Genomic DNA, 14469 nt, shown 5'->3' on the forward strand with positions numbered 1-14469 from the left:
ACTTGTGTACACATATACATACATGCATATGTCCTAGCTCTGCCCACTGAAGAAGCCTAAACCAGTCACCAGCCCAGCAGCTGTAAGGGTGCACAGCCTTCGGACTGTGTAATCAAAATGCCTTTTCCCAAAGCAAAAGGCCTTGGAGAAAATGGCTGAGCCCAGGTCTAGGAAAGGCATGTTTTGTCCCGGCGGAGAGCAAGGCAGCAAAAGAACTCGGAAAGCGTACTGCTGACCAAAAATGTGATTAATTAGAACTCAAAAGAATGTTTCAAGTCAAGGATTAATATCATATGCAGACAACTAATTGGCCAACTTCAGAGGATGATAGAGGAATAATGCATTACCTTGAAAACTATAAATAAGGAGAAAGAACTGAGTATTTATCCTGCTTTCTATATATGGGTAACCAAATAGTAAATGAGAGGAAGCAGCTCTTTATAAATGTATTCCAACTAATAAATAAGAGTTTGAGTACCACTGTTTTGCAACTCCCAATAAATAAATGGACCTAGGCATTAAGCTTCAACAGCTGCCAACATCTAAAAGAGAAAGCTACAGCCAGCCATCGATCACACAGGTAGGAGGGGCCACTGGTCCATTGTTTAAAGAGTTGAGGCAGATAGAAATGTTTTAACCTCACAATAGCTACAGTATATGCATTATTTTCATTTCACCCTAGTAAAGAGAACAATTTATTAATTTTCATGATGTATTCAAAAAGGGTTACTTTTCCTAGTTTACAATAAAGCCTGGTGGTGTGTACATTATGGATAACGAGTGATTACACTTACTTGGATCTGGGTCATGACCGTATTTAATGGGGTCTGTGACGGCCAATGGAATGACCCGACATGCTGTGGGTCCCTTGAGGTTCAGCTCAGTTCGCAGATGGGGTGAACTTCAGTTCCCAGGGTCAGAATCAAAATGGTCCAAAAGATGCACGTGAGCCATTGGCTGTTCCTCTGTGGTGCAACCACTAGGCCTTTGGTGTGAGGCAGACCCTCAGTATTGTGATTCATAGCCACAGTTGAGAACTTATTTTCCTTTGCAGAGCACTTTCTTTGCATCTAGTTGAGCAGATGAGACGGCTCAGCAACAGTGATAAAGCCGGCACCATCACTGCCTAGCCTATGTGTTTTAGCATTGTGCTGCACGTGACTAACCGATTTGTCTCTTCGCGGAGGGCTCTGCAATATACCGAAAACGAAACCCAGTGCTTCATACATTTTCCTTTACTCAAATGTCTATAACCAATTAGTATTTTAATGCTTGTGGGTTCTTTATACAATTTAGATGAGAATGAATATTAAACTAGACTTCCAGTGTGGGGGATAAGTAAGAATAACATAAAGAAGTTTTTTATTCTTTCATGAATGAGTTTTAACACAATTCTTTTTGTTTTGTTTTTAAAGTAAGAGAAGAAGAAAGAGCCAGCCCTCCTCCCTCCCCTGCTCCTCAGTCCAGGCTCCTCCTTGGGGTCCACTTTACCTCTCTGAGCCATTTTATCCTTGTTCTGAGCACCATGCTCAGGCCGTCCCATGACACCGACGACAAGTCTAAGTGACAGGTGTGGGCTTCCCCGTGTGTTCGTATCAGGAAACTGAGTCTCAGAGAACCTGTGCAATTCACCCTGATGTTGCAGTTCATCCCCAACAAAATCCAGGATTGAGAAAACGTGGCCCATCTGGGTCCAAAGCCCATGCCCCTCCTCCTGCTTCACCAGATGCTCCCCCTGGCCAAGGAGCCCAGTGTCTCTGGGAATATCTTAGAACCTTCGGAACCATGTTAAGTAGGCCGAAGTTATTACATATATAATATCACACTTGCCGGATCCAGTGAAATATACATGTGTGTGTATGTATGTATGTGCGTGTGTGTGTGTGTATAAATTCCTTAATTACTAGGACTGAATTAACTAAATGAACCGCCATGCATCTGCCCAGACTGATGAGGCACAGGCTGTCCTCAAGCCTGGGCTGCTTGCTGTAGGCACAGGTGGGGCCTGCGGGATCGTCTTCAAGAGGCTAGAGATCACGGGAGGAGGCGATTTTTCTACTCCTTTTCCAAGCTCTCCTTTTTCTCTCGCCCTGTCCTCTTCCCCAGCTCACCGACTTTAAATTCCTAGGTGCGGCTGGCTCGGGACCCACCACACCCACAGATGCTGCTCTGGCTGCAGTTCCCGTTGTTGGCAGCAGCACGGTGTAGGCAGGAGTCGCTGACACAACTCACCCTGTTAGAGTTTTGAACTGCACAATGACCTTTCACAGCCTTGCTTCCTTTTATCCTAACGCCAGTCGAGGTCCCATGACCTGTAAGTGATGAGGTGACCCAAACCCAGGTGTTCTTGCTGATTTCAAAACCTGCGTCCTTTCCATTCCATCCACCCCAGCCCACCCCCTCACCCCTGCACAGCCCACTCCTAGGATTTGGACAGTAGAGCACTCCTGCTAAAATGCCTTCAGTGAGGAGGTAGAACTTTGAATGAACAGGTTACCCCTGTACAATACAAATACATCGGAAAACCAGCATTCAGCCATGCACACCAAAGACGAATGGATTCATCACCTTCTTGCCCTAGAAACAACCTTCAGAAATTGACATCTTCCCCTGAAAAAAGTGAAGCCGAGAAAAGCACGGTAGTGCACTCTGTGTCGAGGAGCTGTGTGCACCGCAGCGCCAGTGAGAACTCCGGCCTCCTGACCTCGGGGTCGGGGCAGGGTCACGAAAGCCCACCCAGCGGGCCCAGTTTTCAGATCGCCAAGGCTGCCCAGTGTAATCTTAGGCTAATTGCTTATCATTAGTAGCCCAAATTAACCTTTCATTTTTGCATTATTAAATCACTTGAAAGTTTTCCAAAATTTTCCCTTCGATGTTTTACTGAACAAAGCTCTATATGCCCAAATTAATCTTTCCATAATTTTCTATAGGTAGAATTTGACTTAATCTCTTTAAAGGGAAGTAATTTCTTTCATCTTATAATGAGATTTTTGTATTTGAAGTGAAAGCCATTTATCAAGAATACAGGGGGTTTTTTAAAGTTTTTATAGGTTATTAAAAAGGTTAGCCTTCCAGCCAACGTGAAACCTCACAACCCCCCAGGTGCAGCTGGGCTCCGAGAGGGACGGTGTGAAAGGAAATGGCCCAGAGGTGGCGGAGGGGCGGGATGTGCTAAGGGTTCCGGAGGCCATCTGAGATGACCACCCAGAAGGTCCTCTAAGGGCATGGGGTGCTCCAGGTGAGGACGGAGCCCCAGGCAGTGGGGAGGGGCTTGGAAAAGGAGAGCACACCCCGAAGACAGTGTGACCAGCTTCCCCACCTCTCCACACTGCCTCGCCAAGAGCCCCAAAGCTGTTTTCACTGAATTTCTAGATCCGAAGGTTGATATTAGCCGGGAATACCAGTCTTCTGGACCCCACCACTGCCCTGGGGGGTCGTGGAGCTGGCTCTGAGTCTGGTTTACTCTTCTGATCTTCTCCAAGCTATGAGGGTCCTATCTGAAAAGGCCAGATCTTTGGGAACAGGTTAGATGCAGTCACCACAGCACGGGGCCTGTGGTTTGCCCAGCACTGCCCTGGACGTGATGAGAAACCAGGAAAGGACCCAGCCCCAGCCTGCGCCTGCCTCACCTGAAATGGATCTTCTCCCCCTCCTCAAACCCACACTGTATTTTGTCATTGCCCTATATTGTAGCTGACTGCATCCGGTTTAGTCCCCCTTCGTAGGCAGTGAGCTTCTCAGTGCCAGGGTCCAAGTCCGCCCCACCTGTGTCTCTCACCTGCCCCACCTCAGGGCCTGGTGCGCAGTCGATCCTCGGTAGCAGTTTCCAGGCTGAAGGATTGGGCAATCTTCATCAACTGGGCCGATCTCGATCTCGGGGCCAGCTCGGAGTGTTGGGGTCAGGGAGCAGACGACTCGGAGACAGCCCGCGGCACAGGGAGGGCCGGGCGCAGTGAGTGATGATCGTCTTCCCTCTTGTGCCGCAGTTCACTGGCTGTTCACCACCTGCGGGGCCAGCGGGCCCCACGGCCCCACGCAGGCCCAGTGCAACAACGCCTACCGGAACACCAACCTGAGCGTGGTGGTGGGCAGCGAGGGCCCACTGAAGGGCATCCAGACCTGGAAGGTGCCAGCCACCGACACCTACAGGTGCGTATGGGGCCGGGGGCAGGGGGAGCCGAGGGGCGGATCCGCCCTCCTGAAGAGGACTGGGGTCCTGCCAATGGGTGCATGTCCCTGGGGTACCTGGGTGGCACGCCAAGGTTCAGAGGCCACAGCCCCTGGCCCATGTCAGGGTGTAAGGACTGGAAATGGGGGCATTTGAGAGAATGGAAGACAGCAGCAAAGGGAGACGCGTCCTCGACTCTCAAGGAGCCCACTGACTCTTTGTGGAGATGATATACATGCATGAGCCAGTTTTAGAACATTTGTTATTTTATTATTAATCATTGTACTTACAGTGGGCTACTCATTGAATATTACTCCCTGCTGTTCAGTGAGGCAGTGCATGTCCAAATACGTGGGAAACCAAAGTATGGCGCACAGGAAAGACAAGGTTCTTAACCTCGAGCCTCCTCTCCCGGGATGTCACTGTTCTCAAGGAAAGGGACTGTCCTGGGACTCTCGTCCCGTGTCCAACCCCAAGCCTCGGTCCTCCACCAGGGCAAAGCCGGGCTGACGGGAGGCCCGGCTCCCCTGGGCCACTCTGAGGTCACGGACGAGGCACAGCTAATGGCAGAGCTGCGGCCTGTGGCTCTCATCACGGGGTGGGCCTCGGAGTGACTGGAGGTGAAAGCCCAGGTTGCTGCGCCCACTCTTGGAGCGTCGGGTTTCGCAGGTTTGGAGTGGGGCCCGGGAGCAAGGATTTCTAACAAGTCCCCGGGTGATGCTGATGCAGCCCCGGAGAACCACTGAGTAAGGTCGGACCCCCGGCCACGCTCCTCACACGGCTCTGTGCCGTGGGCAAGGACAGTGCTGCAGTCCTCACTTTACGAATGAGGAAACTGAAGCTCAGAGAGTCAGGAGCCTCCCACAGTCCAGAAACCTCCTGCAGCCCCGGAACTTCTGAGGCTCAGCTATACTGCAGTTCTTCCCACGCCACTGCCAGGCTATTTGAACAGGAGTCATCCTGACCATGCCCTTCCTGGGGCAAAGGCCCCCAGAGGCCGAATGCAGTGGGAAGCGAGCTCCCCTCTCCTCTGCAGCCGCCAGTCCCCAGCGCACCCTCAGCCCTTGGGAGGAAAGGAGGCTTCTTCCGGTGCCCAGTTTTCTGTGGCGGCCCCACCCTTGGGGCCTCAGGGTGCAAGCGTTTCAGGGAGAGCCCTAAGTGCTTTTTAAATGACATCCTGGGCCAAATGCAATGACAAGGGTTGGCTGCCATCAGCACGGCACTCTGGGTCCCACACGTTCCCAGTAAATGGCCAAGGACACGCAGCCACCACTGACCCGACCCCAGCACCACGAGCTGGCCAGGCCTCTCCTTCCTGCCTGGCTGAATTTCCGTGGGTCATCCACTGTCCCAGAGTAGGAGGAAGGACTCTGGGAGGGAAGGGGGTGAATATTTGTTGATGATCCCCTGGGTATTCCTCCTCCTCTGAGTAATGAGGTCGTGTCATTATTGACGTTCCCTTAAGCACCCTCAGAGACAGCATAGCTAGGAAGGCTGGCCCTGCACACACAGTAGTTGCTGACTTGTCTGCTTCCGAGTACGTTTTTCTGACTTCCTCAGAGGCACTCCATGTTTTGAAAGATTTTGCCTCCCAGACAAACTGCACTATTAAATAAAAATTAATTCATTTTCCCATTTGTTGTTAATTGGAGCTCCATCTGAGCCAGGTTCCCTATCTGCATGAGTTGCCACAGCCTCGCCAGGCTGTGCCAACAACGTCAGCCGGCCTCGGAGAAGGTTCCCACCCTCCCTTTGGAACGCTGAGCCTGGCTCACAGCCCCGGCACTGCCCGGTGAACGCTCACTGGGGACAAACCCGAGGAGCCGTGTTTTTGTTGAAGCAGGACGCTGTGGCGTGTCCAGATTGGTAAAGGGGACACTTCGAACTGGCCTGAGGCAGCACCAGGTCAACGTGGAAGAATCCAAACCAAAAAGCAGTGGGTTTGGGTTGTCATGGAACCTTTGTTTTTGAACCAGTGAGAGGCTCTTACAGACACAGCCATCTGTCAGTGCCCCAGGAGAGCCGGTCCTGGGACACCCTGGGGGTGCCCACAGCGAGGGTGCTCGAGTCCCTTATGTGAAATGTCACAGCATTTGCATATTAACTACACACGTCCTCCGGTATAACTTAAATCATCTCTGCATTGCTTCCAATACCCAATATAATGAAAATGCAAATAGTTGTCCTATTGTATTGTCTAGGGAATGATGACAGGAAAAAAATATGTGCGTGCTCAGTACAGACGCAACCATTCATAGGCCTAACTACATATGAGCAGTCACATCACCAGAAGACAATGATTTTTCAAATAGTTTTGGTCTTCAGTTGGTGGAATTTGCATATATAGAACCCACATGATACAGAGAGTCAACTATTTCCTACCTTCACTGCATCCTTGACCCTGGATAAGGCTCTGGGCTTGGATGTCGATGTCTATTGTCCACCTGACTCAGTATTCCAAGCAGCAAAAGTTTAATGGTTTGCTTTTTAGACCACATCAAAATGTCCCCAAGTCAGAATATCCATGCTGACAAGGCAGGGGCCCTTTCTCTGGAAGACAGTGTTTTCATATCAACTAATCTTTATTTAGTAAGTGCAGTTCGTCTGGCAAAATATAGGAAAATCAGAGGACGTGAGGAAAAGGTTCTTGGAAGCAAAGGGCTGGAAGCACCGCTGTGCAATCCATCTACCCCTGGAAGTGCGGGCGCTCCACTAGTGCCGCCTGCCTGCTGCCTGGGCCCGGCAGGATCATTGCTCCAGCTGCCTTCCCTACCTGCTGGGCAAAGAGGCGAGGGAAGGGGCACAGATGCCCGTCGGGCCCCTGCTGTACTCAGAGGGGAGGCCGCCACTGCTGGGGCTTTCTCAGGGACGCATACAGGGACGCAGACGTGCCCCTCACCCCACTCTCTACTGCCCGTTTATCCTGGGCCCACCTCCCACTCTCTGCTGCACCGCACACCACAAAGGGAGAGGCCCAGACGGGGGAGAGGGGTGGGAGTCAGGGGCAGCACCCAAACCCCCGTCCCTCCCCAGCCTCCACTTCCTCTGTCACAACAGCAGGAGTGACAGTCCGCTCCCCCTGAGAACTCAGGTTCTGGCGTGCAGACCTGCTTTGCATGTCTCAGTGGACTGTATTAAACACACTGCGTGCAGGATATAAAGATGAACAAGATGCCCCCCTGCCCTAGAGGAGCCCCAGCCCGTGTTGGAGCGGGCGGGGGGGGGCGGGGGCGGGGGGAGGTATGTAGCATTTCCGAGTTCTGTGGAAAGTACCGCTGTGGTCAGAGGCTGGGGGGTGGGGCGGGGCTGGGGGCGCGCTGAGGGCGGGCTTGGGGCAGGAGTGGCTTCCACGAAGACAGAGACACCTGTGTCAAGTGTGGAAGGTGGTGAGAGCTGTCCACAAGGTGGAGGGGAGGGCCTCCTGGTAGGGGCAGTGCCCAGGGCAAGGCCAGGCCTGCGGGCTGGGACACCTGGCCCTGGGGCTGGAGCCTCGCCTGGCAAGTGCCTTTAGCGCCCCCTGGTGACGGCACGGGGTGGCAGTGAGGGAAACAAGCCCGCAGGCAGGGAGAGCAGGGAGAGGCTGAGGGCCACCCAGGCACGAGCTAGAAAGGGCTACACACCAGGGCAGGGGAAATGTGGACGGAGAGCTCAGGGCGCAGGGCCAAGACGTGTCGGGGAGGTGGAACCAGTGCAACTGGAGGACAGGGGGAGGGGGCAGTGCCAGGGCAAGAGCCATGCTGGGGGCTGAGGAAGCCAAGACGATGAGTGACTGCCATCTCAAGGAGCTCGATTAAGGTAACGGCACCTGATTAAGGGACATTTCTGGGTGTGGTCCAGTGTGGCTGAAGCAGCTCACGACAAAAGCATTGCTTATGGGGCATGTGCCGGGGTGGATGAGATCCTCGGCCTCACGGTGTAATGGAGACAGTGCCGGCAGAGACCTGCTCTGGGACCACTGAGACTCGGTGTGGTTCTGTGCGTGGCATCCCCATGCAGAGGCGGTCCGCACCAGCAGATGCCGGCCAGCCCTCTCTCACTCTGCCCGGCTTCTTCTCTCCCCCACCCCCTCTTCCTACAGCCCGCCCGCCTTCCTCTCCTTCTTCCTCCCTTCCTACCTCCCCAGGGCTCAGCACCCTTCCCAGCCCTCGGTCCTCCCCACTTCACCACGCACACACACACAGCTCCTAGAAAACATTTGTCAAGCACGGTCCACAGCCCCTGACGGCAGTTCTCTCACGGCCCACTTGTTCATCAGGCATAATGTACAAAAGGCCCCTGATCCCAGCCAGAGCCAACAATCCTGCCAGCTGACCTGGCCACAGCTGCTCCTGTCACTCTCCATCACTGACACCCATTTCCTCACCTGGCTTCAGGGACCACAAACAGCCGTGGGGCTCCTACTGTGTGCAGGGCGAGCTCCCACTGTGTGCAGGGCACCGAGTAGGTGCTGTGGGACTTAGAGAGATGACTGAGACTCTGGAGCTTCACACTCCGTGGAAAGACCACAGGGTGGAAAAGTTAAATAACAGCCCACAATGTCAGTCCAGCCCCAGACGATTGTAGAAGAGAGCCACAAGTCACGATTAGTTGTCAGAGTGACGGTGCAGTTAGTCGTCGCCATGGAGGGCACAGAGCAGCAAAAGTCGGGAATGGGAATGATGCCCAGATCAATGGGCTGCAGGCAGAATGGAGTTTGGGTCTGATTTCACCACATCCATCATATGACCTCAACAGTATGCGTTCCCCTCTCTACAGTGGTCCATCTGCAGAGGGAGGGGGCCACTGAGACCTCTTTCAGGTCCGACGTTTCCAGGTACCTCGGGCTGCCCCGGTCAGGCAGGGTTCCAGGAAGAAGTGCACCCTTGTGCAGGGGTGCAACCTAGAACAGAACTTGACAACTGGCCCTCCCCTGCTGACCCCAAAGGTGCCTCCTAATGACTCAAATGACTTGTCTGGGTAACCCCACTCTCCGTCTGAGCAGGAACTTCCCACTGACCCGGCCCCGACACACTCACACTCTCCTGTGCGCACAGTAGCCCTGTAGGCCAGCATAGGCGGGGCAGGTCTTTCTGTCCTGACTTCACGAAGGTGGAACCAAGCCTCTGAAGAGGGAAAGGGACTCGCCCAAGGTCCCACTGGGAATTCGAGGCAGAGTCCAGCGTGGGATGCTGGGGAGACATGAGGTGCTTCCTGCTTCTCCAAGCAGGGCCCACTCACTCCTTGCCCCCGCCACACCCCCAGTTTCCCCTTGAGGTATGATGCCCGCGCAGCCACCTGCCCGCACACCAGCTGTGCCCTCCTCATCTCAGGATCCAGCACGCAGCCACTATGATTTGCTGCTAATTCTTTATTTAAGAAAGATTCACAACTCAATAACGGCACGTAACAGTAGCTTGCAGTCAATAATACCAAACGCAAACCCAATAAACATCCACTTTGACCAGGGGCCCTGGACGTAGACGAGGAAAAGCAAACAAACAAAACTACGGGGCCAGCGCATTGACAACAGCGTCTTGTAATTTCCAGTAACGTGGAATGACTGCGAGTCATACTCCCCACTTGAGTGGCAGGCAAATTAATTTGTCATTCGTCAGCCGTCAAAAACTAAATTGTTTACAAGGGATGGGAGAAAGCTTCAGAGATTCCTCTGGGGTCTTCGGACGTGCCAAGGCTGGCCCGTGTCCCACTGGCTGTCTACAGAGGTGCGGCCAGGGGGACACTGGGCAGCCTTGACCCCAGGCTCCCTCAGCCACACCCTGCTCTGCCCATTGCTCTCCAGGAATCAGGGGTCAGTGACCCTCCTGCCTCCCAGAAGTCACTCCCTGGAGAGGAGTGGCCAGGCTCAGCCACAGGGGTGTCCCAGTGTCCCAACAGAAGCTGCTGTTCATTGCTCACTGGCTACTTTTCAGGCACTGAATGAGGTCCCTTGCAGGCACTGTCGCATTTAACTCTCACAACAGTGCTTCAAGGTAGTTATTAATATCTCCCTTACATCGATGGGGAAACTGGAGCTCAGAGAGGGTGAGTAACCTACCCAAAGTCACACAGCTAGTAACCCTGGCAGAGCCAGGGCCAGGGGAGGGAAGCAAGGTGCCTTGGACACAACATTTAAGGAGGCGTTGCTCCCAGAGGGTCACTTGAGTGCAGGGTTGGGACCCAGCGGGGAGGGCGCCTCTCTTGCCCCACCTCGGTCTTGGCCCTGAGCAACAGCAACATCCAGGTCTGTCTGCATTCCGGTCCATGCTGTCTTCACTAGGATACATCCTGCTCCAGAGACCAGCCTTGCAACAGCAGCTAGAAGCTTCCAAAGGAGTGAAGCTCAGTGGTGGGATTTCAGCCCTCAGAGGGCTGGCAAGGGAGGCACTGCTTCCCAGGGCCACAACAACTAGTCCAGACAGGGAGTTGTCTGCTCCCCGGGACTTTAAGTGAGTCCATAACCCAGGTAAACACTGTGGGGCTGAGGCCATCAGACAAGAAAGTAAAATCTGGTTGTCGGCTCCCGGTCATCAGGTTCTCTGCCTGCTTTGGACTCTGCCTACCCTGCCCTTGGCGTCGGTGTGCAGTCTTTTCAGACGCACTACTCATCCCCATGAGGGCAGGAGCCCTTGACCTTCCTTTTCTCCTTGGGAGGGAAAGCTGAGGCTCAGAGAGGTTAACCAAGTTGCCCCAAGTCACACAGCCAGCAGAGCAGAGCTCACGGCTCTTTCTATCCCATCTCGTCGCCAAGAACTCAGTCCAGACCCAGGTGAGGCAGCTTTTGAACTTGCTGGGAGATGACAGAAAAAAAAAAAAGATGGCTTAGTGAGCGGGGAAAGTGACAGGAACAAACAACTTATAAAATATAATAATTTGGCTAAATTTAAACACGTGAAAGATTTCAGATTGATTCATAATGCATGCAGATTGATGCAAATGACTATGTAAATGATGCAGAAAATGATGAGAAGTGTACAGCTTACCTCTCAGCCGTAAGCAGGAGTGGGCAGGACCAGGGCTCCGTCTCAGGCACCATTTTCCACGCAGACCACCCCTTGGGGCGAATGAAACACTTCCCAGTGCGACAGGACAGAGCACCAGGACAGAGGCAGGCCGCCCGCACTGCTCATCTCTCAGCTCTGCAGAGCGTCTCTGGACCCTGCCCCCCCCACACCAGCAGCACCACCAGCAGCACCACCCCCAGCACCCGCTCCGGCCCCTGCCCCAGGCTTCCCTTCTCTGAGCTAAATAGTGCTCTGTGCCTTCCTTCCACTAAAAAGCCTTCCTTTCCCCTCAGTTTGTTCATTGTCCTTATCACCTTCTCCGTTGTTCCTAATGGGTCAGAAGCGAGGGTTCTTCTCACACCGCCCTGGCCATGCATGCAGAAGCCTTGTGGCAGCGCATCAGGAAGGAAATGGCCTCCATTATGGGAGACGTGGGGGCGTGGACCGGGCTTCGCCAGGTGTGTGGCCTCAGATGAGTTACTTCATCCCTCTGAGCCTCGGTGCCTTCATCTGTCAGATGAGATTACTAACAGCTACTGTTCATGGTTATTGGAGGGCGACATACATATCTACTCCTGGGACCAGCAGGCCCTGGCCCCTACCACTCTCTGCAGCCCCGAAGCCCTGACCCCACCACCCGCAGCCTCCTGCTGCAGTCACCCGTTCCTGCCTCTTCACCTCCATTCACACAAGCCTGACTCCTACGCTCCAGCCCTCTGCTGGTCTGGGAGTCCTACCTGCCCGCCACCCCCACCCCACACGCCCTGCAACCAGCCGAGACCTCGGTGCCTGCCTCGGGCGTCAGTCTCCCTCCTGGACCCTGAGCACCAGACGGCCCTGATTTTGTGCAGAATTCCCCCTTTCTCCTAGTTTTCACCCCATTGTCTTCTTTTGATGCTGACCCGCACTAGCCTGTGATTTAAAAGTAAGATATGGCTCCCACTTGATCAGGGAAAAGGTTGGGATTTTGGGAGGGCACACAGCTAGGAAATGGCCCGTTCTAGCGAGGGGACCCCAGAGCCCTTGGCTCCCTTCACCTTGTCCCCGCAGTGTAACCACCCTGATGGTGAGGTCTCTCTTTTCCTAACTCTGATCACGTCCCCATTTTATTGCAAGCGTCTGACGGTCTGGAGCCGGTCTCAGGTCCTCTTGTGCCCAGGACACCATGCCACACGGGCTCACGGTGGGCTCCAGGCAGTGCCCGGCCACAGCCAGGGCGACGGGCGCCAGGCTCTCCTCCACACTCCGTGGAGGCCCCTGTTCCTCACCGGCCACACCAGCCACCAGTCAGCCCTCCAGGCATGTCTCTGCAGAACAGGCCTGAGCTCCGCCTTAGGGAGGCCCCAGGAGGTGCCTCACACTTGTGGAACGTGGGGAAGTTCCTGGAATCCTATCAGGAGAAGCCACTGTGTTTTCACATGAGCTGAACCGCCTCGCCTCTCCTCCTGGGGGCTTTTCCTAAAGGACCCCCTGCATCTGAGTAGGGCGGACACAAAAACCTCCAGGCCCCGCCCCCTGCAGCCGGTCTCTGGGGAGGCGTTTGTACCTGGTAGGCTAGCTGCCTGTAAGACATGCCCCTCTTGGTTCACCAGCTGAGCCATTTCTTCCCCATTCTTGCTTGACTGTACCTCGGCAACCCAAGAGGCAGTGGAAATAGTCTCACATCCCCACACTGTTTTTCTTTCTGTCAGGATCGGCTGTTTGTGGTCTGCACGCAGCTCGCTCCAGAAGGGGGTACTGGCGGGGTGGGGAGAAACAGTCTGTGCTCGCCAACAGTGCTGTCCTCCGTCATTGCACGCGGGGCCTTCCTGTGTCTAGACCCCCGTGGGGAGACTTTGAAACTGTCTGCAAAGTCGTTCCTGCTAATCCCACCAATAATAATGATAGGAATGATTAATAATAATAATAATAATAATAATAATAATAATAATAATAATAATAATACATTTGAGCGCTTATTATGTGCCAGGCACAATTCTAAGACTGCATGTCTCAATTCCTTTAATCCTGGCAACACGCAGGGGCTAGAAGGTGGATTCTCTTGTCCCCATTGTACGGGTGTGGAGCAGGGATGCTAAGTTACTTGTTGAAGGTCACGTGGGTCCCTTGATTCTGGACGGAGAGATGAATCCATAATGGGGAGATCCCAAGTGTTCAGAACTCACTCACCTCAGTGCCCTACACCAGCACAGACTCGCCCTGTCCTCCTCCTTTCTCTCTTTCTGCCCGCCCTTCCCCTCCCCCCTCTCACTCTCTCTTCACCCTGGACCAGTTCTTTACCTTCCAGGCTCTGCCAGTGAGACGGTTCCCTGTCCCTCTCCAGACTCGGCTGTCCTCTCCTGACTGTGGGAAGAGGGGCCTTCCTCGCTGACCTTGGGGCCTGATGCAGGGGGGAACCCTGGGGACCCACGTGGGGGAGCACCGGCCCACTGGCAGCTGCGGGGCTGGCGGGAAGGGAGTCAGGCCGCATCCCGTGGCTGATGCCCCTGTGCTCTGTCCCATTGCAGCATCTCCGGCTACGGAGCCGCAGGCGGGAAAGGCGGGAGGAACTCCATGACGCGGTCCCACGGCGTGTCCGTGCTGGGCATCTTCAACCTGGAGAAGGGCGACACGCTGTACATCCTGGTCGGGCAGCAGGGGGAAGACGCCTGCCCCAGCGTAAGTGCCCAGAGCAGGGGAGTCTCCTCCGTGTCCACCCAGCACCCTGGAAGGCCCCGCAGAGGGCACCAACTCCCAACACGCTCTCCTGGAGCTCACGTTCAAAGATGGCAGGACTCTCCCCCTGTCCTGCCTGCAAGTGCCCCTTGCTCTGCAGGACCATCTGGGTGCAGGAGAAGCCGGTGGTGTGGCTGCTGGGGTTTTACAGCCCCGCAGGGACCAGGGACCAAGGCTGAGGCACAGGTTTCACAAGCGACCCTTAAAATGAAGAACTGAATTGCATTTGAATGAGCAAATGGTCGCTCCTCTTAGCAGAAGTGTGAGTTGAAGCTACTTCCTGGACTTTCTCACTAGGGCACCATTGTCTTTTTATTAATACAAACAGACAAATACGAGCTTACCAATTTATTTTAAATGCAATTTTCTTTTTTTTAAGATTTTATTTATTTATTTTTAGAGAGGGAAGGGAGGGAGAAAGAGAGAGAGAGAGAAACATCAATGTGCGGTTGCTGGGGGCCGTGGCCTGCAACCCAGGCATGTGCCCTGACTGGGAATCGAACCTGCGATGCTTTGGTTTGCAGCCTGTGCTCAATCCACTGAGCTATGCCAGCCAGGAGCTTGCCCATTTCTTGTTCAGCTCTTAGGCACCTCTCTGTCCGTGAC

At 54.1% G+C, this 14469-nt stretch overlaps 1 protein-coding gene across 1 annotated transcript in view; it reads left to right on the forward strand.

The window, feature by feature from the left end:
• The window catches only part of ALK (ALK receptor tyrosine kinase), a 641645-nt gene that overhangs the window by 593639 nt on the left and 33537 nt on the right, over window positions 1-14469 (forward strand). Inside the window, exons 12-13 of the mRNA XM_045844604.1 lie at window positions 3987-4149; window positions 13656-13806. Coding sequence (XP_045700560.1) covers window positions 3987-4149; window positions 13656-13806 — 314 coding nt within the window. The remainder of the gene's footprint in view (window positions 1-3986; window positions 4150-13655; window positions 13807-14469) is intronic.

This window comes from Phyllostomus hastatus, unplaced genomic scaffold, assembly GCF_019186645.2.
Source record: "Phyllostomus hastatus isolate PE091 unplaced genomic scaffold, TTU_PhHast_1.1 phas_contig_402, whole genome shotgun sequence".
NCBI classification, from domain to species: Eukaryota; Metazoa; Chordata; class Mammalia; order Chiroptera; family Phyllostomidae; genus Phyllostomus; species Phyllostomus hastatus.